At 48.1% G+C, this 27,841-nt stretch overlaps 1 protein-coding gene across 2 annotated transcripts; it reads left to right on the top strand.

The window, feature by feature from the left end:
- The first annotated feature begins 2 nt into the window (after positions 1–2).
- MED8 (mediator complex subunit 8) lies at positions 3–27,595 on the top strand. Of its 2 annotated transcripts, none has more exons than XM_065409010.1 (7): positions 3–59; positions 6,992–7,110; positions 10,906–11,050; positions 11,758–11,898; positions 12,336–12,417; positions 18,490–18,738; positions 27,154–27,595. In XM_065409010.1, exons 1-7 carry the CDS (start codon positions 54–56, stop codon positions 27,165–27,167), a joined length of 756 nt encoding a protein of 251 aa, XP_065265082.1. In that variant the 5' UTR covers positions 3–53; the 3' UTR covers positions 27,168–27,595. The 2 variants fall into 2 exon arrangements, with proteins under 2 accessions (XP_065265082.1, XP_065265081.1); XM_065409009.1 differs by lacking the exon at positions 27,154–27,595 and adding an exon at positions 21,334–26,068.
- The last annotated feature ends 246 nt before the right edge of the window (positions 27,596–27,841 follow it).

The raw sequence follows: 27,841 nt of genomic DNA, 5'->3' as shown, positions 1-27,841 counted from the left end.
GGGAGCCGAGCCAGGCACCCCCCCGCGCGTCGGGAAGAGCCGGAGGCGCCGCCATGCAGGTGCGCGGGGCGCTGGGGGCGGGAACTCGCCGGCCCCCGCCCCGGGCAGGTGCGCGGGACTCAGCCGAGGGGCGGGTCATCGCCACAGGCGGCCGCGCACTCGGAGTCCGTGTGAACGTGTCCCTCGGGGGCGGGGCATGGCTGGGGGGCTGTGGGAGATGGAGGGGGGCGGGATATGGCTGAGGGGGGCGGGGCATGGCTGGGGTGGCTGTGGGAGACGGAGGGGGCGGGGCATGGCTGGGGGGCTGTGGGAGATGGAGGGGGGCGGGATATGGCTGAGGGGGGCGGGGCATGGCTGGGGTGGCTGTGAGAGACGGAGGGGGCGGGGCATGGCTGGGGGGCTGTGGGAGACGGAGGGGGCGGGGCATGGCTGGGGGCTGTGGGAGATGGAGGGGGGCGGGATATGGCTGGAGTGGCTATGTGAGACGGAGGGGGCGGGGCATGGCTGGGGGGGCTGTGTGAGATGGAGGGGGCGGGGCATGGCTGGGGGCTGTGTGAGACGGAGGGGGCGGGGCATGGCTGTGAGTGTGGCCTGGGGGGCTGTGTAAGATGGAGGGGGGGCATGGCTGGGAGGGCTGTGTGAGACAGAGGGAGCAGGACATGGCTGGGGTGCTGTGTTGAGGGGTGCGGGGCATGGCTGGGGGGCTGAGGGGGGCGGGGCATGGCTGGAGTGGCTATGTGAGATGGAGGGGGCGGGGCATGGCTGGGGGGGCTGTGAGATGGAGGGGGCGGGGCATGGCTGGGGGGCTGTGTGAGACGGAGGGGGCGGGGCATGGCTGTGGGTGTGGCCTGGGGGGCTGAGTAAGATGGAAGGGGGGCATGGCTGGGGGGCTGTGTGAGACGGAGGGGGCAGGACATGGCTGGGGTGCTTTGTGAGGGGGTGCTGTGTTGAGGGGGGCGGGACATGGCTGTGGGGGGCGGGGCATGGCTGGGGGGCTGAGGGGGGCGGGGCATGGCTGGGGGCTGTGTGAGATGGAGGGGGTGGGGCATGGTTGGGGGGGCAGTGGGAGATGGAGGGGGCGAGGCATGGCTGGGGGGCTGTGGGAGACGGAGGGGGCGAGGCATGGCTGGGGGGGCTGTGGGAGATGGAGGGGGGCGGGGCATGGCTGGAGTGGCTATGTGAGACGGAGGGGGCGGGGCATGGCTGTGGTGCTGTGTGAGGGGGTGCTGTGTTGAGGGGTGCGGGAGTGGGGGGGCTGTGGAAGACGGAGGGGGCAGGGCATGGCTGTGGGGGCTGTGAGATGGAGGGGGTGGGGCATGGCTGGGGGGCTGTGGGAGATGGAGGGGGCGAGGCATGGTTGGGGGGGCTGTGGGAGATGGAGGGGGCGAGCCGTGGCTGGAGTGGCTATGTGAGACGGAGGGGGCGGGGCATGGCTGTGGTGCTGTGTGAGGGGGTGCTGTGTTGAGGGGTGCGGGAGTGGGGGGGCTGTGGGAGACAGAGGGGGCAGGGCATGGCTGGGGGGGCTGTGTGAGATGGAGGGGGGCGGGGCATGGTTGGGGGGGCTGTGGGAGATGGAGGGGGCGAGGCATGGCTGGGGGGGCTGTGTGAGATGGAGGGGGCGGGGCATGGCTGGAGGGGGCGCTGTGTGAGACAGGGGGGTGGGGCATGGCTGGAGGGGGGCTGTGGCTGATAGAGCTGGGGGGTCCTGCGGTAGGAGCAGAGCGGTTACTTCACCTCCATCCAGTCCTGGGGCCCTGCTGCTGGCAGCCCCTGCCCCAGAAAGCCTTTGACAAGGTCCTTCACCAAAGGCTCTTACGTAAATTAAGTTGTCATGGGATAAGAGGGAAGATCCTTTCATGGATTGAGAACTGGTTAAAAGACAGGGAACAAAGGGTAGGAATAAATGATAAACTTTCAGAATGGAGAGGGGTAACTAGTGGTGTTTCCCAAGGGCCTGTCCTAGGACCAATCCTATTCAATTTATTCATAAATGATGTGGAGAAAGGGGTAGACAGTGAGGTGGCAACGTTTGCCACCTGCTCAAGATAGTTAAGACCAAAAAAGCAGACACTGAAGAACTTCAAAAAGATCTCACAAAACTAAGTGATTGGGCAACAAAGTGGCAAATTAAATTTAATGTGGATAAATGTAAAGTAATGCATATTGGAAAAAATAACCCCAACTATACATACAATATGTTGGGGGCTAATTTAGTTACAACTAATCAGAAAAGAGATCTTGGAGTCATCAAAAAGAACGAGGAGTACTTGTGGCACCTTATTTGTTAATCTCTAAAGTGCCACAAGTACTCCTCGTTCTTTTTCCTGATACAGACTAACATGGCTACCACTCTGAAACTTGGAGTCATCATGGATCGTTCTCTGAAGATGTCCACGCAGTGTGCAGCGGCAGTCAAAAAAGCAAACAGGATGTTAGGAATCATTAAAAAGGGATAGAGAATAAGATGGAGAATATCTTATTACCCTTATATAAATCGATGGTACGCCCACATCTTGAATACTGCATACAGATGTGGTCTCCTCATCTCAAAAAAGATATACTGGCATTAGAAAAAGTTCAGAAAAGGGCAACTAAAAGGGCGAGTGATTTCAGTGGAGCGCAAGGGGTGGAAGCCAGATCGGAGAGGGTCTAACATGGAATTGGAGGAGAAGAGCTCAGAGAGTGACTGTAGACAGCACGTTCAATGAGCTGGGAGACGGGGAAGTAGTTGGAGAGGCAAGTGAGGTTACAGGTTTTTGTTTTTTTTTTTAAGATGGGAGAGACTAAAGCATGTTTGTATTGTGAGAGAGGAAAGAGCCTGAGAATAATGAGAGTTTAAGGAGAAAAGTGAGGGTGAGGATCAGAGTGGGCAGTGAGGGAGATCAGGAGATAAATAACAATAAATAATATATGGAGATATACCTATCTCATAGAGCTGGAAGGGACCCTGAAAGGTCATCAAGTCCAGCCCCTTACCTTCACTAGCAAGACCAAGTACTGATTTTGCCCCAGATCCCCAAGTGGCCCCCTCAAGGATTGAACTCACAACCCTGGGTTTAGCAGGCCAATGCTCAAACCACTGAGCTATCCCTGGTTCACTGGGGCCAGTGGAGGGGTTAGAGGAAGAGAGCAGATGAGACACTTTTGTATGTGTGAAAGTGCAGAAGGAGAGATGTTGGAGGGAAAGGCAAGCCGAGGGGAGGGGGAAGGTCATGTCGTATTTCGTCAACAAAATCAGTGAGATCCTGTGGCAGGAGAAGGGGTGGGTTTGAAGAGTGGGGCCATGTCTGCATTATGGACCTTACAGCGGCACAGCTACATCGCTGCAGCTGCGCCACTGTAAGAGCTCCTATGCAGACGCTCTACGCCGGCGGGAGAGAGAGCTCTCCTGCCGGCATAATTAAACCACCCCCAACGAGCAGCGGTAGCTATGTCAGCTGGAGAGTGTCTCCTGCCAACATAGTGCTGTCCACACTGGTGCTTTTGTCAGTGAAACTTATGTCAGTAAGGGGTGTGTGTTTTCACACCCCGACCCACAAAAGTTTTGTCAACACAAGTGCTAGTGTAGACAAAGCCTGAGTCAAAGGTGGTGAAAAGGCAGTTGGCATTGCAGCCATAGGAGTCAGTGAAGTTGAAGAAGTAATGTTGTTTAGCTAGGAAGATGGCAGAACTGAAACGGGTGAGAACAGATTTGTAGTGGAGGAAGTCAGCCTGTTCATCCATAAGAGATGCTCTGCAGTGTGAGAGCGGGCACAGAGGAAACAGATGTTGGGGGTAAGCCAAGGTTAGGGATTGGCAAGGTGGACCTTGTGATGAGAGAGAGGGTCAAAAGAATCAAGGGTGGAGGTGAGTGAAGCCTGGAGTGAATCAACAATCCTATGAAGGGAGGAGAGGGCTGAGAGCAGAGGAGAAGCGCTGATGGGCTGGAGGCAAACAGAAAAGGCGAGTGCCAGGGCGGGAGGGGAGGGCTGATGGGTGGCGCTGTAAGAGGGCTGGTGATGGTCAGAGAGAGGGAACGCAACAGTTAGAGAGAGCAGTGCTTGGTGAAGACTGAGTCAAGTGAATGGCCCTTTTGGTGAGTGCAAGAGTTGCACCAGGGCTGCAGGTTGAATGAAGGGTAAGGAAATGTGCAGCTGAGAGGTTGGATGGGTTATCAACATGGACGTTGAAGTCACTGAGAATGAATGTGGGAGATTGCGAGGAGAGGAAGGAGAGCCAGAGGGAGGCTGATGGGGAGGAGCTAAGTGGATGGTAGATGAGAGCAAGGTGGAGTGGGAGAGGAGAGAAGAGTCACATGCAGTGCTTTTCAAGGTAGGGGAGGAAGGAGAGGATGGAAGCTGTAGGAGCAGGAGAGGAGAGGTCCAACACTTCCACTACGATCTGATCCAGGGTGGGAAATGTAAGAGAAGGAGGGGCCTCATAAGAGGGCAGCTGCAAAGGCTGGATGAGACGAAGGGATCCAGGTCTCTGTGAGAACCAGGAGCTGGTAGGAGGGAGATATGAAGAGTTTGTGGATGGCTGTGATCTTTTTAGAAATGGTGTGGTGTTCCAAAGAGAGAGAGGGTAGGGCATGGGAGTGGAGGAGAATAGGTATGAGGTTGGGAATGGTGCCATAAGAACATAAGAACATAAGAAAGGCCGTACTGGGTCAGACCAAAGGTCCATCTAGCCCAGTATCTGTCTACCGACAGTGGCCAATGCCAGGTGCCCCAGAGGGAGTGAACCTAACAGGCAATGATCAAGTGATCTCTCTCCTGCCATCCATCTCCATCCTCTGACGAACAGAGGCTAGGGACACCATTCTTACCCATCCTGGCTAATAGCCATTTATGGACTTAGCCACCATGAATTTATCCAGTCCCCTTTTAAACATTGTTATAGTCCTAGCCTTCACAACCTCCTCAGGTAAGGAGTTCCACAAGTTGACTGTGCGCTGCGTGAAGAAGAACTTCCTTTTATTTGTTTTAAACCTGCTGCCTATTAATTTCATTTGGTGACCCCTAGTTCTTGTATTATGGGAATAAGTAAATAACTTTTCCTTATCCACTTTCTCAACATCACTCATGATTTTATATACTTCTATCATGTCCCCCCTTAGTCTTCTCTTTTCCAAACTGAAGAGTCCTAGCCTCTTTAATCTTTCCTCATATGGGACCCTCTCTAAATCCTTAATCATTTTAGTTGCTCTTTTCCGAACCTTTTCTAGTGCTAGAATATCTTTTTTGAGGTGAGGAGACCACATCTGTACACAGTATTCGAGATGTGGGCGTACCATGGATTTATATAAGGGCAATAATATATTCTCAGTCTTATTCTCTATCCCCTTTTTAATGATTCCTAACATCCTGTTTGCTTTTTTGACCGCCTCTGCACACTGCGTGGACATCTTTAGAGAACTATCCACGATGACGCCAAGATCTTTTTCCTGACTCGTTGTAGCTAAATTAGCCCCCATCATGTTGTATGTATAGTTGGGGTTATTTTTTCCAATGTGCATTACTTTACATTTATCCACATTAAATTTCATTTGCCATTTTGCTGCCCAATCACTTAGTTTTGTGAGATCTTTTTGAAGTTCTTCACAATCTGCTTTGGTCTTAACTATCTTGAGTAGTTTAGTATCATCTGCAAACTTTGCCACCTCACTGTTTACCCCTTTCTCCAGATCATTTATGAATAAATTGAATAGGATTGGTCCTAGGACTGACCCTTGGGAAACACCACTAGTTACCCCTCTCCATTCTGAGAATTTACCATTAATTCCTACCCTTTGTTCCCTGTCCTTTAACCAGTTCTCAATCCATGAAAGGACCTTCCCTTTTATCCATGAGGGGGCAGAGGTGATGGTGGACGTGTGTGGGAGGTGGAGCGGGTAGGGATGGAGGGAGGACCAGGGCTGGTGCAAATGTCAGCAGAGGTGAGGAGGAGGAGGAGGTGGTAGAGAAGGATAAGGATGTGGATGTGGGATCTGGATTTGTGGTAGTGGGAGGAGTGGTAGATTGGAATGGGATGAGTAGAGCTGGTGGGAACCGTAGAGGGGGGATGATAACCAGGATGGGAAGATGGACCCGGTGGGGGGGAAGGGAGGAGGATGGAGAAGGATGGTTGTTCTGAGACAGGAAGGGTGTGGTGAGAGCCATGGGTGGATGCCTGTAAAAAGACTGTGTCATGATCTGCTTTCCCAATCAGCATTCCCTTCCCATTGTTTGCTCTCTCCCACCCTCCTTGGTGTATTATTATTCTCTTTGTGGTTTACATTGGTAAATTATTGGGGCAGGGACCTAGTCCAACTGTGTTTCATAAAGAATTTTGTGCAACTCTGCTACTGTGTAAGTAACATATAGTAGCCGAAATCCTAGGGTGCTTTTTGTAAGCTTCCTAGGCTGCAGAGACTCACCCATCTGTTAGGTGGCGTGCTGTGCCCCAGTTGTCTGCCACCCTCCATCCCAAAGGATGTCAGTGAGATGGCTGTATGTCGGTATGAAACACTTTGAAATGAAAGGCAGTAGTCAACTCTCTTTGTGGGTCTAGGTATTTGTATGACCCTAATCACCGCAGTGTCTGAGCACCAGCCACAAATTAAAAATGGCAGATGAAACATGGGAGCCTACAGGTCCATGGCCACTGGAAATTACAAGTGGTCAGTGCGAGACCAAAGGCAGGGGGTGAGGGAAAGAGGCTGGTACCTGAGTCTGAGGTGGGTACCTAAGGGGGTCGGGTCTAGTGGTGCTTAGGAAATCCAGGAGAGACCAGCTGCCTGTGAGCTGCACGAGACTGAGTTCCTGGCCGAAGGGAAATGGGGCTGTGACAGAAGAAACCCCGGGCATTTTATCTCCAGCATGTTTCTCTCCTGGAAGAATGGTATTGCTCTATCTGCTAAGGGGGAGTGGGGCGATGCATGTGTGTTTGTATCTGGTGACCTCTGTGCATTTCTGGGGCTGAGGAGAGCACTAGGCCTTGTCCTAACTCCTCTCTTTCCCGCTTTCTGCAGAGGGAGGAGAAGCAGCTCGAATTGTCCCTGGAGGCGCTTATTAGCCAGGTGGCTGACCTGAAGAATTCCTTGGTCAGCTTCATCTATAAGCTAGAGAATGAGTATGACCGGCTCACCTGGTAAGAGGGTGTGCATGTTTGCGAGTGTGGGGTGTCATGGCTAATCTGTCCTGTTGTGCAAGATGTGCTCTACATTCTGCTTGCTGGGGTTCACAGAGACCTTATTTCCAGCTGCTAAATCCCATGAAAAGAATCCCCACCCAAAAAATCTTTTCTTAATATTTACTTTTCATGTTAGCAATTGCTGGTGTTGCCATGACGGTCAGGTGATTTTGGAGGGGAGGTGCCCACGCACTGGGTTTGGCAGGTGATCTTCTGAACAAAGAAGCAGCCACAAGCCTTGTAGAAGGCGTGCAAACTACAGAGGTGCCTGCTCCTTGTGTTGGTTCCTGAGCAAAGTGTGCTTCGGAACCAGTCAGGAATGGAGTAAGCAGGGACCCCCCCCTTGCTCTGTATAGATTCTAAGGCCAGAAGGAACCACTGTGATCATCTACTCAACCCTCTTATATAGCACAGGCCATAGAACTTCTAGGGAATGTAGGGATAGTCGTGCATGATATTCTTCACTCTAGAAAGGGTCTGGTTCTGTCATCTGATCTAATGTGGGTGGTTTTCTTGCTTGTTAGTCCAGCGTTGCAATTGATTTCTAAATCTCGGTTTGGGTCTTTGTCCTAGGGTTTTTATGCAGCGCCTATCACCACAGTACTGAAGTGTTTGAGGGAGACACATCTCTCCCTATATGCTGTCATGACTTTTCAACTGTGAAAATTCAACTTTGGGGTTGAAATTTTCAAGGTTTGGTCTTTGCCCAGAGATTAACTTCATAGGAGAGTTTGAGCACAATCCTCTCTGGTGTTTCTGAGGTCACGGGGGGTTAACTCCCCACTTTTCCCACTTCTAAAAATGGCCACATTTTACACATTCAGATGCCATGGTGATGGGCACGGTGTAAGACCCTAGAAAGAATAGAATTACCCTACACAGCTCAGTAGTGCATGTGCTCTGAAATGTGACCTTGTCTTGTGAGTTAGTCCTTATGGAAAGGAATGTCCACCCCCAAGGAAAGGAAGGAGCATTTCCATATATAGGACTCGATTAATAAAGAATTAAAGGAAGGCAACGTAACTGATTCCAATGAACATGGGTTTATGGAAAATAGATCCTGTCAAACTAACTTAACATCTCTATTTGATGAGATTGCAAGTTTGGTTGATAAAGGGATTTGTGTTGACGTAATATAGATAGACTTCTGTAAGGTGTTTGACTTGGTACTGCACACCATTTTGCCTGGAAAAAAACAAAACAAAAAACTAGAAGGATATAAAATGTACGTGGCATACATAGAATGGGTTAAAAACTGGCTAACTGATAGGTCTCAAAAGGTAATTGTAAATGATCATCAAGTGGATGTGTTTCCAGTGGTGTCTCGCAGGGATTAGTTTTTGGCCATACGCTGTTTAACATTTGTATCTGTGAGCTGGAGGAAAACACAACATCATCACTGATAAAATTTGCATATGACTCCAAAATTAGGGGAAGTTGTAAATAATGAAGAGGACAGGTCACTGATTCAGAGTGATTTGGATCTCCTGGTTAAGCTGGGCGCAAACAAAGAATGTGTGTTTTAATACAGCTAAATGGATATATCTGGGAACGGAACGTAGGCCATACTTACAGGACGGGGGACTCTATCCTGGGAAGCTGTGACTCTGAAAATTTTTTGGCAGTCGTGGTGGATAAGCATTTGAACGTGAGCTCCCAGTACTGTGGCCAAAAGAGCTAATGTTATCCTGGGATGAATAAACAGGGGAGTCTCGAATAGGAGTAAAAGAGTTTATTTTTCCTCTATATTTTTCACTGTTGTGGCCGCTGCTGGAATACTATGTCTAGTTCTAGTGCCCACAATTCAAGAAAGATGTTGATAAATTGGAGAGGGGTCAGAGAAGAGCCACAAGAATGAATAAAGGATTAGAAAACCTGCCTTATAGTGATAAACTAAAATAGCTCAATCTATTTATCTTAACAAAGAGAAGGGTAAGGACTGATTTACAGACTATAAGTACGATACCTACATGGGGAAAAAATATTTAATAATGGACTCTTCAGTCTAGCTGAGAAAGGTCGAACACGATCCAATGGCTGATCCAATCTAGACAAATTCAGACTGGAAATAAGGTGTAAATTTTTGACAGTGAGAGTATTTAATCATTGGAAAAAATTACCAAACGTCTCGGTCAATTCTCTGTCACTGGCAATTTTTAAATCGAGATTGAATGTTTATCTAGAAGATGTGCTCTAGGAATTATTTTGGGGCAGTTTTCTGGCCTGTGCTGTACAGGAGGTCAGACTAGATGATCACAATGGTCCTTTCTGGTCTTGGAATTTGTGAATCTATGAATGAATATGCAAAGGCACAGACAGGTGGATCTGGTCAGGCTTCTCAGCATTTTCAGATCTGAAAGTTCACTGAAAGGAAAGATCCAGTTGGATTTTATCCCTGCCTAGAGATGGCCTTCAGATCTGTCTGCCCATACAACCAGCAGTCATCCTCCATAGGGGTTCTAGCGAAGGGGATGTATGAGGACTTGTATGATCTATCCTCAGTTCTGAGCTGCATCCTTGGTTCGGCACTGGCCTGCAGCTCCTTGGTACCAAACTGAGGCTGGTACAATTCCAAGGGAGACTGGGATCGTCGTTAAATCGGGAACTTCAACGGAGCCTTGAGCTCCTTAATCTCAGCCAGGGACAGAATCGCACTGAGATCTGAGAGAGACCAGATCCATCTCATTCTTTTACTGCTCCTGATTAGGGCCACGATATCTTTCTCTGTATCTTACCCAGGCCATCCCCCCAGCCCCACCCTATGTGTGGCAGTAAAAATCGTAGTTGTTGCTTTGAATCTTTGTCCATGTGGATCTTAGATGATGCGCTTGGGCCTCGTGCATGAAACTGTGTGCGTGGCTCCCCAAGCACACCTTGAGCAGGATCCACTTGGAGAAGACATCTTGAAAACCCACATTTACTATACGATAAGTAAATTGTTCGTTCCACATTTCTTGGTCTTGCCAGCTATGCCACCTGACCCCTGCACAAACATAGCTCTTGCATTTGTTGTTTGACGTTGCTGTGCATTTGCCTAGAGGTTTTTGATGTCAATCACATAATGACATTCACCATCTGAAGGACATTCAGGACAAAATGGCTGAGCTGCTAACTAAACTATGCAGTCTCTCTTTAATGTCAGCTACTACAGTGAAGCATTGGAGAGAGTCACTGTTTATACACAGCATTGTAAAAGGCCTGCAGAATTGTCAGAACCTCCCTGATGATTTTTCAAGAAATCAAAGAAAGTTGAAGGGGGCTTTGCTGATGGTATTTATTAAGCAAACTTCCCACCTGAAACATTCTCTGCTTCGTTGGCTCTTAATCTCAACAGCCAAACCATGAGCACGTTCTCTACTCCTAGTGCCAGGTGCTGGGTAGAAGTTAAAGGGTGTCTCAGGCACTGCCATACGGGTCACAATGGGAAATGAGCGATGAGGAAAGCTGCATCTCTTTCTGTGCATGTAATTTAAAACCTACAGGCACCTCCTCCCCCTTTTCCCTTCCAGTGGTGCTGGGAATGGCACCACCCATGGCATCATACAGGGGGAGGGGGAGTTATTAGTCCCTGCTTTGAGGCAGGCTTCTTTCACAAATACCAGAGACCACCCTTCCTCCCCCAGCCTGCTCTGCCCCTGGGTCTGGGGGTCTTGCAGAGACGAGTGGATGACGAGCTGCGGCTGAGCTGTGAAAGAGCTCTCTCTGTCTCCTGCATCCGTTCCCTGGTCTCACTCATCGCCTTTCCCTTCCCAGGCCCTCAGTACTAGACAGTTTTGCACTGCTCTCAGGCCAGTTGAACACGCTGAACAAAGTGCTGAAGCATGAGAAGACGCCCCTAATGCGCAACCAGGTCATCATCCCCCTGGTGCTATCTCCAGACCGTGATGAGGAGATCATGGTAAGAACCTGGCAGCTCTGCTCTGCTGAGAGATGCCCATGGAGCGCTGGAATGTGCTTCAGGCACTAGCTCCAACTCACCTACAACCTCCTAATGCTTAACACACACAGCCTTTCCACAGAAGGAAGAGGGGAATGAACAGTTTGGGGGAGGGGTGGCTCATCCCAGAGCTGCTGTGTGGAGAGGTTTCACCTGCGAACTTGTACTTTGATACAGTCTATATTCCTTGTTCCACTTTGTGAAAATGCAGTCACCGTGCAGCCAAGGCCCCCAGAAAGAGATCCCCTGTACTGACAGGCCTCCCCACTGGCTGCCTCTTGTATCGTGTCCTCGGCTAACTGACCAACAGGGAAGTAAATTCCACAGTCCAAGACACGCCACTAAGAACTCCCAGGCCCCCCGATATTGAAATGTGGGGGCTGTTGGCACAAGCATCCCAGCTAAACGTGGCAGTCATGGCAGGCATCGCCTTGGGAGAGAAGAGGGATCTCGGGTAGCCCCTAGAATGTTTGGATACCATGAGGACAGGCGTAGTGTAAGAACCTAATTAGATAGGACCCAAACCATTTAATGCTTTGTAGATCAAAATCCCTCAACAGCAAATTGTTAGCAGGGCTCTAGCTTCCTAGCCAGTGTTCTTTGCTCCAGTTGTGTGACTGCTCTGCTGGAGGGTTGGGCTCTGAGCATAGATTCTCTGATTGTTTCAGCGACAGACAGAAGGGCGTGTGCCAGTCTTCAGCCATGAGGTGGTGCCGGACCACCTCCGTACCAAGCCCGACCCTGAGGTGGAGGAGCAGGAGAAGCAGCTGATCACAGATGCAACTCGAATCAGCTCTGATGTGGCACAGGTAGGGGAGGAAAAGCTCGGTGCTGCACCCACCTTCAACCCAGAGAACAGGCGCAGGCTCCCCATTTCTCTGTCTCGCTCCTGAGTTGCTACATCCTGCCATTCTGTCCTTGTTGCAATTTGCTTTTCTTCTAGGCCCTTCTCCCTTTCCCCTTCTGTGATTTCTCCAGCTGCCCCAGACCATAGGGCTCCACCTCCTCCTAAAGTGACAGCACCATAACCACTTCCCATTCTGTAGGAATTGCTGTTTGATCAGCAGAGATGAGGAGTACACAGTCGGTCACATGGCTGTTCCCGGCCAACCTTTTATTGGACCCAGGCTCCCTAAATGCCTGCATTCAGTCACACAGCTGCTGGGAAAGGTTTTATACGCTAACCTTGCTGTCCTGTACCATGCTGGAGATGTCCTTGCATTTTCTCATTATTTTCACTTTGCAGAAACAGATCCAGAGCCTGAACAAAATGTGCTCAAATCTGCTGGAGAAAATCAGCAAGGAGGAGCGAGAGTCTGAGAGTGGAGGTATGGCACTGGGGTGGAGGTGGGGTACAGAGTCCAAGGGGAAGGCTTGAGAGGCCAAGTCGAACACAAACCATAGAGCATGGGGATAGCAGAAGGGCCTTATGGGAGAAGAGTTCGGGGTGGGCGGAGGGAGGAGAGGCTGAGCCAGGAGACCCATTTTTTAGAAAGGAATCCAGACGGCGTGAGATGGGTTTCCTTTGTGCCAGGCATTAGGTATTCTGTGCTTTAGGGAAATCTAATTGATCCAAACTAGCATCATTCAGGTGAGTTCTGATCCTATCAGGAATGTCATTCTGGCCATCTCTGCAACTTCACTTTACATCCCTCTAGGTGACCCTAAATGCTGCTCTTGGAGTTTGCCAACACAGTATCTTAATCAGCATAATTTAATTAGAATGACCATGCAAATACAGAAGAAAACAAGAAACCCCTTAGCCATGTTCTGAATGAGTCGAGAATGTGCCAGCTGGTAGCTTTGCCCTAGGCTTGTTCGTGCCCTGTGATTAAAGGTGTGTTTCAAGATGTGCAGCAGCCTGCTCTGTCTCACTTTGAGTGACACAGTGTTGAGCACCCTTGCATTTTATCTCCCTCCACGCTTCTGTCTGCATAAACAGCACTGCTCCAGGCAGGCTACTAGTTCTTGTTTTTTCCGTGCTGATGTTGTGAGTGGTGCTGTCCAAGATCCAAAATATAGGTTTTCTCTGCTTCAGAGGGCTTACCATCTAACCAAGACAGACGTGTAGCAGACAGGGAAGCCCAGAATGTAGGGTGGGGGTGAGGGGGGGCTAGGGTTTTTGCTTTGCTGTTATCGACTCGTTATTAGGGGCTGTCACATTTTGGGGTTCCTCCCAGGCCAGGGAGAGGCCCTGTTACTCTGCTCTGCTGCTGTGACTCTCAGCCTGCAGACCAACAGCCACCAGACAAGCATGCAGTGCCCCGAGTGGTGTGTGCTCTGCAGCCCTGATTCAGCGATCTGACTCCAGCAGCTCCCACCCTGGTCTTCCCCGGCCTTGACCTCAACACCCCCCCCAGCCCCAAAGCACCCCAAAACCGTCTGGCCTGAACGCCTCAGCCCGCTCTGGGGACAAGTTTGTTGCTCCTCTAAAGAGACAAAATTGCCGTTTGCTCCTTTAACTGGAGTTAACAATCACTTCAGCTCAGACACAGCACTAGGTTGGTTTAGATAAAAGGGAAACAAAAGTATTAGCACAAAGAGACAGCACAACCCAACCATCTCATTTCCTTCCAAGTGCAGCACTGGGACGGATATGGACATTCTCTGGATCTTGTGGATCTGTAATAGCTTTGATAAGTGCCTTTATTCTCTTAGGATAGTCAGTCAGTTTAGTTTGTTAGCCAGTAGTTCATAGTAAATAGCATTAGTCTAGGTTTTAGTGTCTAGTGACAGTACCAGTGTCTGTGGTGGGGCCAAAGAAGCGTGGCTTTAAAAGATGTGTGTTATGTTCCGTGGTCTGCCCCTAGCTATGGATGCCCATACCAGGTGTTTCAAATGCCTAGAGAAAAGACACCGTCCTTCGTGTTATGCTGTCTGTCGCACATTCACTCCCCATGTCCAGCAGGAGAGACAAAAGATTTCAAGCCCTCTTAATACAAGAAGTTTTGACTGTTACCCCTTTGGGATCGGGGGTATCAGAATCATCTGAGGGAAAGAACAGGTGGCCTAAATCAGCCCCAGGCATTTCCGGATTGAGGAAGTCGATTACGCTGAAGGCATCAACCTCTGCACTGAGCTCTAGTTCCAAGGCAACCGAGCATTCAGTAGCTAAACATTCAGACCCTGTTGCAAGAAAGGTACAGCCCTCTACTGAGACCGTTCAGGATAGAGGACTTAAACTCCCTGACATCATGTCGGACCTGGGGACATCAGTTCAAGCAAACAGAAAGCCAAGATGAAACGTACCTCGGAGCTGGAAAAGATTTCCCATTTCAGGTTATTCATCAGATCCCTTGGTTTGTGAATTCAGTGTGGGTCCAACGTTGGCTAAGGATCCGCAGCCTAAAAACATAATAGCCCTGTATCATACCAATGTAAAGTATCCAAAGAATCCAAAATATCCATCTAAATTGAGCACTTCATCTCTTCTGGTTCTTTCTATCATGGTGTAGTCCTAAGTGGAGCACAGAATCTGGTCCAAGAGGTGAATATAGCTGGGCCGCTTGGTAATAGTGACCATAATATAATTAAATTTAACATCCCTGTGGCGGGGAAAACACCACAGCAGCCCAACACTGTAGCATTTAATTTCAGAAAGGGGAACTACACAGTAATGAGGAAGTTAAACTGAAATTAAAAGGTACAGTGCTAAAAGTGAAATCCCTGCAAGCTGCATGGACACTTTTTAAAGACACCATATTAGAGGCTCAACTTAAATGTATACCCCAAATTACAGAACATAGTAAGAGAACAAAAAAAGTGCCACTGTGGCTAAACAACAAAGTAAAAGGACAATAAGACCATCACGGAGAAACTAAATTAATTTTTTGCATCGGTCTTCATGAAGATCATCTGACTTCTTAGCTCCACCTCCGAAGACACCTATAGGGTCTCCAAGAAAGACTAATTTAATCTTTCTCTCTGCTTCAGATTCTGACCTCAGTTGTATCTCACATAGTCTTTGTCATGCTGCGTGGAGTGGCTCACAACCTAAGTTCCCTGTAAGTTGCGCGGCCATGCAGCTGTCTATTTAGGGACGCACAGATCCCCCAGTCCAGCCCCTCCGGAGCTGCTGGAGAAAGGAGTCCCTTGCCTGGCCCAGGCCCACCGGAAGTGCCGCGGCCGGGGAGAGACACCCCTCCCCTGGTCCAGCCCTGCCCCGCCGGAGCTTCCAGGGAAAGGAGCCCCTCCCCCAGCTTGGCCCAGAGCCCACACCCTCCACACCCCAACTTTTTGCCCCAGCCCTGAGCCACCTCCTGCACCCCAATCCCCTCATTCGTGGCCCCACCCCAGAGCCCACAGCCCCAGCTGGAGCCCTCACCCACCCCACAACCCTCTGCCCCAGCCCTGAGCCCCCTCCCACACTCCGAACCCCTTGGCCCCACTCCTCCACATTAATTTTGTTATGTGCACCAGTATGGAGGTGATGTGTCACATGTCACCTCCATATTGGTGGACATAACAAAATTAATTTCTCACATGGGTGGGAAAAATTAGAGTGACCACTGCTCACAGCCGTAAGTACCTACTGCCTACCCTCAGGGCAGACATCCCAAACTGGTGGCATGTTCTGTAATTAGATTTCACCAAGCCAGTACCAAATGTGAACTCCTGGATTGCTATTACAGTCTTTCCATGGAGTCTGACAGTCCCCTTAAGACTCTCCAGTCTGTCTTGTTACCCAGACAAACTGGACTTAGTGATAAATGGGCATTCATACCAAAAATCACACACTATTCCAGGTTACTCCCAGTCCCAAGAGACCAGTCACTCACCCAGGTCATGTTGCTTTCTAGATGCCTCACTAAAGACAACACTAGTAGCCAGTTCTGTAGTAAACTAACGAAAGGTTTATTAGCTAAGAAAAGGAAATGAGAGTTATTGAGATGTTAAAGCAGGTTAAATCTATGTACAGGTGAATCACAGTCTGGTAATTCCAAATGATGGCAGCGATGTAACAAACTGCCAGTTTCCCAACAGTCTTTTCAAGGTACCAGATTCTCTGGGATCCCTGCTTTGCATCCAGAGATGCAGAATTTTCCCCTGAATCCATACTTATAGCTTCTTCTTACAGAAAGCAAACTGACAGGGTCACCACCCAGAGTCTATTTAGGGTCTTGGATCTCTGATTATCACACACAATTACCACTTGCCTTCAAATGCACACTAATTAGTACTTTCCTGCTAAAATTCTTTGTTTGCATTACACAAGGCTTCTTTCTCATTTATTTAGTTGCAGAGGTATGACAATGTAAATGTTTGCCATTACATTATAACAGGATACAGATAAGTGAAAACAATGCATGTAATATCCCATAGTTTTCATGAAGTTTAAATGCCAAATACATATTTATAGTAGTAGATTGTTGACACGCTCCCCAACCTGTTTTGGAGGCGTCCGATGTAACTATTACAGTAAGAGGTGGGGGAACCCACTCTCATCATGGTGAAGCCTGAGCTTCCCTGAGCAGGGTCTGTCAGAGGATTGTAGCATGTGTGCTATGGTTTAGCAGGTATATACTCAAGTAGAAACAAACATTGGCTTCACTCAGCTGAATTCTCTGCTTTAGCTCTGGTATAATTTCCACTGATCTAAGAAATCAAAGCTCTTAGGATAACCAGTTCCCAGATGGCAGCGCCTTTGTTGTGTGGTTTCCTCTTAACACTGCGAATCTCAATAACCTTTGTAGTTTCCTAAAGACAATATATAAAATTGACTAAATTGGCTAGCCTTTTCAATAAAGAGCTAGTCATGCCCCAGATCACTCAACATATCCCATGAGTGGCAATATGCAGAGTCCATCTTGAAGAACTCCAGTTACACGTGGGTAACCTTCATTTCTACAAGAGCTCAAGCAGCATCGGCTGCATTCCTTGGGTAAGGTGCCCATAAGTGACATTTTCAGGGCTGCAACCTGGACGTGAAAATATGTACCTGAGTCATAGTATTTTCCAAGCATCAAGGGAAGATGCCAGATCTGGACGAGTTGTATTGCAGTTCTTGTTCAAATAGACTCTGAAACCTTCCTCCTTGCTGCACTGCACCTGAAGTGGAATGGACATGAGCAATCACTTGAAGAAGAAAAAAAAAAACAGTTACTCACCTGTTCTGTAACTATTGTTCTTTGAGCTGTATTGCACACATCTATTCCATGACCCACCCTCCTCCCCTCTATATTAGACTCCAACTTACTGTTTTCCAGTAAGAAGGAACTGAGGGAAGGTCAGGTCAGCTCTACCCCTTTATACCATTGGCTAGCAACACAAGCATGTGGATAGTGCATGCGCTGCTTGACGGGTACTGGTATGGGAAAAAGAGCTCTGGCTTTGGTGCACTTGAACACATGTGCTCACCCTGAAGTGGAATGGACATGTGCAACACATGATGAAAGGCAGCAGTTACTGAACAGGCAAATAACCATTTTATAGCCATTAGGAGTCTCAGTTCTAAAGTTACAACAATGAGGAGTACTTGTGGCACCTTATGCCCAAATAAATGTGCTGTGTATATATATTCTGCCTACTACAGATGCATGGAGTGGAAAATACAGTAGGCAGAATATATACCTTAGAGACTAACAAATTTTGTAGTGGTAATCCGAGTGGCCCATTTCAAACTATACATGAAAAGATGGGAGTTGCCTTACCAAGTGGGGGGTCAGTTCTAACGAGACAATTGAATTAAAAGTGGAAGTGAGCTATTATCAATAGGAGGAAAAATCACTTTTGTAGTGGTAATCAGGGTGGCCCATTTCAAACAATTGACAAGAAGGTATGAGTAACAGTAGGGGGAAATTAGCACAGGGAAATTAGTTTTTATCTCTACGTGAAATCTACTGTTTTTAAAAACAGATCTTGGGTATTTCCAGTATCCATGGCCAACATGGACTGATCATGCACAGCATGACCCTGTTACCTGAAACCATGTATGTTCAGTTCTTGAAAGTAGGTTTGATTTTCCAACAGCCCGGGTAGGATGGGCCATCTTATTCCATAGCTACCTGCCAGTCCATAGCATGGCATCTTGGAGAAAGGGGCCTCATGGATGTATCGTAGATGTCCCATAGTGTCTGAGCACCTCACGGTCTTTAGTGAATTTACCATCATACACCCTGGTGAGGCAGGGCAGGGCTATTGTCCCCGTTTTACAGATTAGGAACTGAGGCACAGAGACTGACTTGCACAAGGTCACACAAGGAGTCCTTGATGGGTGTAGATCCCTAGTCTCCTGAGTGCCACTAGCACGCTGGCCCATCCTTATTCTATTTCATCTACTGGTATCCACACCAAGTTCATCGTTACAGATGCAGGACAGTAGTGAGCCCAGGTTGTCTCCTGGGAAGTGTCCAATGGGCTTGGCTGTTGAAATGCTCCAGAAATCTTCTCTTTCCCTGCAGGTTTACGGCAAAACAAGCAGACTTTCAACCCTGCTGATACCAATGCACTGGTGGCAGCCGTGGCATTTGGAAAAGGGCTGTCGAACCGGAGGCCTCCAGGCTCAGGGGGACCTGTCCAAGCAAGTCAGCCAGGTGCCGGTGCCATCATAGCAGGGGCTTCAGGCATCCAGCAGGTCCAGATGTCAGGTGCTTCTAGCCAACAGCAGCCAATGCTTGGAGGAGTGCAGATGTCACAGGCAGGCCAGTCAGGTAAATAAGAATGCCTAAGAGTGCTTGGTGTATGGGGAGAAAAAGAGGGACATCAAGGCCAGCAGTCCTACCCCAAGCACCACGCTCGCTGTGCTGCCGGGGAGAGCAGAGGGATACGCAGTATGGAGCTGGGGAAACCTGGCTTTGATAGAGACCTCTTTGGGGCAAGGTGGGGGCTCAGGACAGGGAGAGCAGAGGGATACGCAGTATGGAGCTGGAGAGACCTGGCTTTGAGGGACACCTCTCGTTACTAAACTCCAGATATTGCGGAACTGTTCACAGATTCATGGTGTTCAGGCTAAAAAGGACCATTGTGACCATCTAGTCTGAGCTCCTGTATAGCACAGGCCAGAGACTCCTGTCTCCAGCCCAGTGCCCTGTGGCTGAGCTAGAGCAGATCTTTTAGACGGAAACTCCCTGTCATGAGACACCAGGTGATGGAGAACTTGCTTATGTCCCTTGGGAACCCATTCCAGAGGTTAGTTACCCTCACTGTTTGCATCTTATTTCCATTTGATGCTGTTTTCTTAACAGAAGAATTCAGTTTGTCGTGGCTCTGATACTCCCACAACTTTAAACCTGGCTGAATAACCGTACTCACGGAGTTACAATAAGTGCCAGGGTGTGGAGTTGTGGAGGACACCAGGGTGTAGCTGAGTAGACTGCGGTATCTTGGGGATCTAGGTTAACCCACAATACGATCCAAACTGACATAAAATAACTCAGAGCTGGAGTCAACAAAGGGACACAAACGGTGAAACGAACCTATATTCTCTAGTACAAAGGTGGAATCTGGCATTCACTGACAGCTTCCTGCCTAGAGGTGTCCCTCGGTTTCTGGATGAAAGCCTCCTTTTTAAAGGGATCTCCCCCAAAACCATGGTGACTTGTGGTTATTCAGATTGGGGAAATTCCCTCTTGAGGTGATAGCAGGGGATGTCTCAATGTCTCCCCATTAACTCTCATCTTTCATCATTATCTGTTCCTGGGCTGGACAATGATGATTATATGGAGCCACTTGCCTTAGGAGGTGCCCCTCCTTGCTGTGAGGTGGAGTTGAAGTTGTAGTACAGGTTATTAGCAAATTTTTCTATAGCTAAAAATACTTAGATTCATAACCAGTCTGTATACCTATTTCATTATGGCCATCACGTTCAGAACACGACAAGCTGTGATGCAAGATGTTACTCAATATACTTTGCATGCTGTATTCTTGTTCTGTAAATCAGTGGCTCACTTCCGTTCTCCCCCGGGGGTGTCTGGACCTTGATTGTCATATCGGTTACTAGCCAGAAATGCTGAAGTCAGCAGTAAGACACTCCATGGGCGTGACTCCGAGCAATAGAACGTGAGTGCTGTGGATGCTCAAAGCAGAAGGTGTTACATAGATGCAGACCCTGGCTAAGTTTGGTGTTAGGATCCATTCCAGGCCCATGGATTTGTGATGCGTAAGTGTCCTCCAAAAACTCAGCTTTATTCAAAACACACATTTCTAGCCTTTATGGTTGTGAAGGAATCCTTTGAAATATAACCCAGCATACCCAGTGCAGTGGTGTCTGCCGGGGTCAGCAAACAGCCTGAAACAATGGCCCAGAGAGGTAGAATGGCCTCATTTATCTCAGTGGGGTGATAATTATGGACCCTGACAATGACAATGTAAATGTCAGCATTGTTAGCGATTTCATGGTTGGTCCTGTTAGCAGAAACCTCCAGTTAATGTGTTTCTCCAAATGCTCCCATTCCAAGGGTGTGGGGGGCCCAGCTGCCAACACCTCCACTTCTACCCACAGCTTCTGCAATGAAACGACAATGTAGTGTCAATACAGAGTTCTGTAGCACACAACACTGAATTCAGGGCAGCCCAGAAACCACTGAATTAAATATCATAAGGAAAGCTGAGCTGACTGAATTACTCATGCTCCTATTTAATTCGCTAAAAATCTCAATTTTCTAAATTATTCTTGAAGCTGCCACAGAGTCCAGGGATGATGGGTATAACATCTGGGGAAGGAGGTGTTAGTTGAGGCTAGTGTGGATGTAACTCTGCCTAAGTTCCTGGATGTGCACTGATAGTGTTGTTGGAAAATACCTTTGAGCAGCAGCCTTAACCCTAAATTAACATTGAGGAAGACCCAGTGTAGTGTTAGTCATTAATGCTCTGAGATCCTTGTGAAGTGGCGATAGCGGAGCAAATTATAATGTATGGCTTGGCCAAAATAATGACCAATGGTAGCAAACCTACCTGCCTGCAAACGTGATGAAGGGTGTAACCAGGAAGGAGAGAGGAAGGGTTTATTTAGGATGGGACAGAAGCTGGAACTGGATGACAGGAGAGGATCACTTGATAATTGCCCTGTCCTGTTCATTCCCTCTGAAGCACCTGGCACTGGCCACTGTTGGCCGACAGGATACTGGGCTAGATGGACCATTATTCTGACCCAGTGTGTCCATTCTTATGTTCTAACCATCCTGCCCTGGAGCCTGGGGTTGGGACTGGATGGCTCCCAATAGGGCTGTTTCTGCACTGATGTTGCGCTGTCCTGCACAGACCCTTTCTCTTATCAAGTGACTGCACGACTCCTTTTTCTTCTCTAGGTAAGATACCCAGTGGCATAAAAACCAACATCAAATCTGCCTCAATGCATCCATACCAGAGATGAGCAGAGAGGAGCCTCGTCCTGGCTGACCACACAACACTAGCATTGTTCCTGCCAATTGCCACTCCAGGATTTCCTTCCATGCCTGTCAGATCCCCTCAAGCCTCCACTCATCATTCCCAGCAGAGAGATTTCTGGGTCGGCTCTCCCCTCCTGTGAGCTCCAGGCTGTCTCCTCCATCTGGTTTTATTCAGTGCTGGAGGGTTTGTGCATAGCTGCTGGTGGCCACGTGCTTGGGGTGGGAGCTTCCTGGTCTGGCGTGGAGGGGCCCATACTCTTCATTCATCCAAATGCAGAACCTGAACGGCTTCAGAGAAAACTCTTCTCCTGGCTTCTGTGTAAGGAGGTGCATGAAGGTTGCACTGCCCCCTCCCTTTCCCCTGCCTCCCATTGTTGAATAAAGACCCTGTACTATGCCAAGTGTGACCACTGCTGGCTTTGTGTCAGGTCCCAAGGAGCCACGCAGCCTGATCCTCATTTCCCTTTGGGAATGGCTGTAGAACAGCTCTGCCTCTAAACATGGCATGGAGCTGGCCATTTATATGGCATCTTGTTCTCTATTGAATACTGATACGGAGGTTGAATCCAGGAGTTGCTGTTGGGTTTCTCCTGGACACAGCACTCCCTGCCATGAGCAGCAGAATTTTTATTTACTGTAAAACTCACAATAGCTATTCCCCAGGCACCAGTCCTAGAATGAAAAAAAATCCATCCAAGGGGAAAATGAGTAACCCTGTACCACCCTTCAAGATGCCATGCTGTGAGGGTCACAGCAGAGGGAGCTGCAGGAACAGAAGCACAGATGTTCTGTTATCTAATGTCTCCACTTGCCCTGATCCCATCCCATCTCCTGATCTCCCTCGCACCAACTTTCACTCTTCTCTGTAATTTCTCACTCTCCTCGTGCTCTTTCCTCTCGCAATACAAACATGCTTTAGTCTTTCCTATTTTAAAAAACCCTCGCTTGACCCCACTTGTCTCTCCAACTACTGCCCCATCTCCCTTCCATCTACAAAGCTCATTGAACACACTGTCTAAAATAATAGATTATCAAGGCCAGCAGGGACCACTGTTGATCATCTCGTCTGTCCTCCTAACACAAAGTATAGAGCTTGCTGTCTGGAGTTCCATCCTAGGCCCTCTCCAATCTGGCTTCTGCCCTTACACTCCACTGAAAGCACTCTTGCCATCGTCTCGAATAACCTCTTCCTAGACAAAGCTCCTCAATCTGTCAGCCACCTTTGGCACCATCAACCATGCTCTTCTTTTGGAAATCCTGTCCTTCCTTGGCTTTGGTGATTTTGCCCCTTCCTGGTTCTCCTCCTACGTCTTTAGTCACACATTCAACATGTCCTTTGGAGGGGGATCCTCATCTGCACTCCAACATTATATGGTGGCTCCATATGGCTCTGTCCTTGGTCCTTTTCTCCCTCTACACATCTATACAGGGTAATCTCATCCGCAAATACAAGTTCAACTACCAGCTGGATGCTGATGACTCTCAGATCTACCTTTGCTCCAGGCATGTCTCCTTCTGTCCAGACTTAAAATCTTGGCCTGTCTCTGACAGCTCCTCGTGGATGTCTAGCCATCAGCTCAAGCTCAACATGGCTAAAACAGCTCCTGACCTTCCCCCCCATGTCCTCCTCACTACCTGCTTACTTGATCACTATGGATTTAGTTGGGGATTGGTCCTGCTTTGAGCAGGGGGTTGGACTAGATGACCTCCTGAGGTCCCTTCCAACCCTGATATTCTATGATTCTGTGACTACACCATCCGCCCGCCTGTCACTTGGGCCCATTACCTGGGCATCATCTTTGACTCAAACCCCTGTCTAAGTCCTTGCATCCGGATTATGTTTTAATCTTGCCAAATCTTTCTGCATAACATCTCTAAGATAAGGCCTTTTTCTGTCCACCCAAAGAGCTAAAACTGTCATCCACGTTCTCTTGATTATTGCCACATCTTTCTGTCTGGCCTTGACAAATGCTGTCTTGCCCTGCTTATATCCATTCTGATTTTCAAACACGCATATTCATGCTTTCTCCTATGCTGCCTCTCAGGCTTAGGAGGAGCTCCCCTCATTATCCTCCTATAAATGCCTCCTTAAAATCCTTTACCATGAGGCCTACAAAAAAATTAACTAAGGTTAGTTAGGCTGTTGGTGTGCTGAGACCACTGTCCGCGTACTGAGTCGTGTTGTCCCATTGTTTCCTTGTACTCTTCCATCCAATAATAGAGATTCTTCTTCAAGTGCTGGCCTTTCTGTGTATTTCACTGTGGGTACACATGCGCTCCATGCACCCAGAGTTGGAGAATTTTGAAGGCAGTGTCTGCCGGCCTAATATCAACACAGACTTTAGACTTTGTCAAGGTGTCCCTAAATTCAGTCACGGCAAGGGCTTACCTGCCAGTGGACAGGTTCCAAGCAATGAATGACCTTATGGATCAGGTCACGAACAACCCTTGAACATCAACCAAAATTTCTCTCTCTCTCTCTCTCAGCACATACGGCTTCATGCACTTGCATCACATCATTTTTGACAGACTCTATCTTCGCTGCCTACAGGCATGGCTTCAGACAGTGTACTCATCAAACAAACTGTCCATGAACACAAGAGTAATATTCCCACCATAGTAATCATCTCTACTATGGAAGGATCCCACCAAATATGCATAGGTGTCCCTTCCTTTCCCCCTCACCAGGCACAGTGATCATTACAGATGTCTCCCTCTTAGGCTGGGGAGCCCAGATGGACAGTCATACAGCACAGGACACTTGGACATCCCGAGAGACTAGGATGTATATGAACATTATGGAATTGTGGAAGCCTTTCTCCTATTCATACAATGTCCCCATGTCTTGGTAATATCGACTAATATGACAACCATCTTTTACACCAACAAGCAGGGAGCAGTGAGATCCATCCCCATGTGCAGAAGCAGTCAATCCATGGAACTGGTGCATCAGCAATCAGATCAGGCTTTTGGCAGCTTACCTTGCAGGGAATCAAAATGAGCTGATGGTCACGCTCAGCAGATGCTTTGCTATCAACCATGAGTGGGAGCTACACGACTCCGTGACGAACAGTATTTTTGCTGTATGGAGAACCCCCACCACAGACCTGTTCACCTCTCAAACAACCAGGAAGTGTAACATATAGTGCTCCAGAGGCACCCTAGGGCTTCATTCGTAGGGTGACACTCTCCTTCTGCGGTCAGATCACCTGAACTAGGCCTTCCCTCCCTTACCACTCCTATCTTGAGTCTTGCGGAAGATTCATCAGGACAAGATACGAGTCATCATCATCGCCCCCAACTGGACCAGACAGTTTTGATTCCCGAGTCTCGTACTCCTGTCATCTTAGTCATCGATCAATATTCAGCCCTTTTCCGATAGCCTGACCTAGGGGAAGGGCAGAATCAAGCATTCCAACCCCCAAGCACTCCATCTCAGGCATGTTTTTTTTGGATGGGCATCAACTCTAGAACATTTCTGCTCTGAAGCCATGCAAAGCATCCTTACTAATAGTTGAAAAGATTCCACTAGGAAAGGCTACTTAGCCAAGTGGAAGTGTTTCTCTGTCTGGGCACAACAACAACTTATATCCCCAGAAGCTGCAGGTATTCCCCTTATTCTTGTCTATCTTCTTTCCCTCAAAGCAGCTGGTCTTTCCATCAGCTCTTTATGAGTTGACCTGGCACCAATCAGTGCATACCACCCACCTTCATATGGGAACTCAATTTTTGCTCACCCGCTGACTGCCTGATTCTGGAATGGCTGAGTTAGAACCTTTCTGCCAGTAAGGAACCCTGCTCCTCAATGGGACCTACGCCCTTGCTCTTTCGGCGCTCACAAAGCCGCCCTTGGAACCGCTGTCTACATGTTCCGTGTCTCGCCTGTCTATGAAGGTTGCATTCCTGGGAGCCATAACCTCAGCTAGGAGGTGGGTGTAGGATAAGTACAAAATTAAAAAATTAAAGTTAGCTTAAATTAAGTGATAAGGCCAGGAGGACTAACGTAGGGAGGACGTCTGGTTCAATGAACAACTAGTGAGATAAAGGGAAGTTTCTAAACAGAAGGCCTCTGACCAATAGGGGAAGCTGTTTTAAATAAAACAAAGAGAATCTGTCTTTAAATGAGCCAACCCTTCCCTTCCCCAGCCCACACACCAGTGTTAATGCTTGTGTGAACCCAGGTGCAATGGGAAAACTGTTGGACAGCAAGAAGGAGGGAGGAAAGGCCTTGGAAAGAAAGGAGGTTGTAAATCTTACCTGGATTAAGGCTGGAAATAAGGGTGAACTGTCTCCAATTGTCTTTTGCTGAAGTCAGTAATTGGCAGTGACATAACTTGTTTTATAAGATATAAATAGTAAATTCTTAAAGGGTTCATTGCTAATACCTGCCTGACCAAGCTGGAGCCGACCAATATGGGTCTAAGCACTCCTTGCTTGTAGCCCAGTTGTAAGTATCTTGATCAAATGCTTATACATGTTTTGTTACTGTTTGGATGCATTGCTTATTATTTAGGCTTTTTAGGCATGTTTAGAGTAATTGTATAAGTTTGTCTTTGGATTTAATAAAGGAATTTATGGTTGTAATGGGGTACACACTGCACCCCTCTGGATTCGGCCCCTTGGGCCCTCTCCACCATGAATCAGGGGCACTTCAGTCTGGTGCAACACCCGTGTTCTTTATTTGTGATCCATTTCCAGCTATATACAGGCTTTACAGCTGCTTGGCCTACCACAAGCCTGGCCAGCAACAGACTAGGAGGCGTCTACTCCCTCTGCGCCTGACCTCCCACTCCTAGTCTCTACACACACACACCCTTTCTCTCACTTCCTTCCAGCCTTATAGCTCCTGCTAATGAGGCTGGCAGGTGTGGTCAGTTACCGGGCAAACACAGGGCAGTTCACCCAGCCCTGGAGTGGCAGGAGCTGATTAAGGGCTTCTCTTGCAGTGCCCTGCCACAATGGTTAAATTAGTGGTTTTCCATATTAATAATTTCAAAGATTATTAATCATTCCAGCAGTGAGTGATCTTGGAGCACTGATGGTGGATCCACCTTACATCACACTCCATGGAGACAAAGTTTCATAGCATTTGCATCCTGACTGCTTGTCAGTCCCCACAATGGAGGACATATAGGGACCACCCCTCAGAGAAGAAGAGAAAGTTACTTACCTTATAGTAAGTGGAGGTTCTTTGAGCTGTGTGGTCCCTATCTGTATTCCACTACCCACCCTCCTTTCCCTCTGCTTTGCATCATTGGATTTGCAGTAGAGAAGGAACTGGACAGGTGGCTAGTCCACTTTGCCCTTTTATCTCCTTGGAGGCACAAGGAGAGCAAGGGCGTGTGCGTGGACCAATGAACACTGCTTTCAAAGTTCTCTGAGTACAGGTGCATGGACCACATGCGTACCCACGGGGGATTACAGATAGGGACCATACGTTTTAAAGAACCTCCTGTTGTTATAACATCAGTAATTTTCTCTTCCACAGCCTCTGTAGGTAACGTGCTCCAGTGCTTAAGTATCCTCATAGTTCAAAATCTTTTCCTAATATCCAACCTAAATTTCCCCTGCTGCAAACTAAACCAATTATTTCTTGTCCTATCCTCAGTGGACATGGAGAACAATTGATCATAGTCCTCTTTATAACAACCTTTTGCATAGTTGAAGACTGTTATAAATTCTCCCCCTCAGTCTTCTCTTGACAAAAACATGCCTATTTCTTTCAATCTTTCCTCACAGGTCATGTTTTCTAAACTACTTACCATTTGTGTTGCTCTCCTCTGGACTCTCTGCAGTTCGTCCACATCTTTCTCAAAGTGTGGTTCCCAAAACTGGACATGACACTCCAGCTAAAGCCTTACCAGCGCCAAGTAGAGGGGAACAATTACCTCCTGTGGTCTTACATACAACACTCCTATTAGTACATCCCAGAAGGCCATTTGCCTTTGTTGCAGCATTGGCTTTTTGTGACCTATTGGTTAGTCAGTTTTTAATCCATTTGAGTGCCATGTTAGTTTTGCATCGTTCTAGTTCAAAATGTTGTACGATACAAAGTAAGGTGCCTTACATAAGTCTAATTATATTACATCAACACCATTACCTTTATCAAACAAACTTGTAATCTCATCCAAAAAAAGATATCGGGTTATTCTGACAAGCTCTATTTTCCATAAATCTGTGTTGACTGGCATTAATTATATTACCCTCCTTTAATTCTTTATTAATTGAGTCCCCTATCATCCATTCCATTATTTTGCACAGGCTTGATACCAATCTGACAGACCTATAATGACAGACCTGGCACAACATTAGCTTTCTTCCAATTTTGTGGAACTTCCCCAGTGTTTCAAGACTTATTGAAAATCCTCATTAACAGACCAGTGAGCTGGGCAGCCAGCTCTCTTAAAACTCTTGGGTGCAAGTTATC

Source organism: Emys orbicularis, chromosome 8 (assembly GCF_028017835.1).
Source record: "Emys orbicularis isolate rEmyOrb1 chromosome 8, rEmyOrb1.hap1, whole genome shotgun sequence".
NCBI classification, from domain to species: domain Eukaryota; kingdom Metazoa; phylum Chordata; order Testudines; family Emydidae; genus Emys; species Emys orbicularis.
Note: the sequence above shows the minus strand (reverse complement) of the source record. Positions and strands in the feature narration are given on the sequence as shown.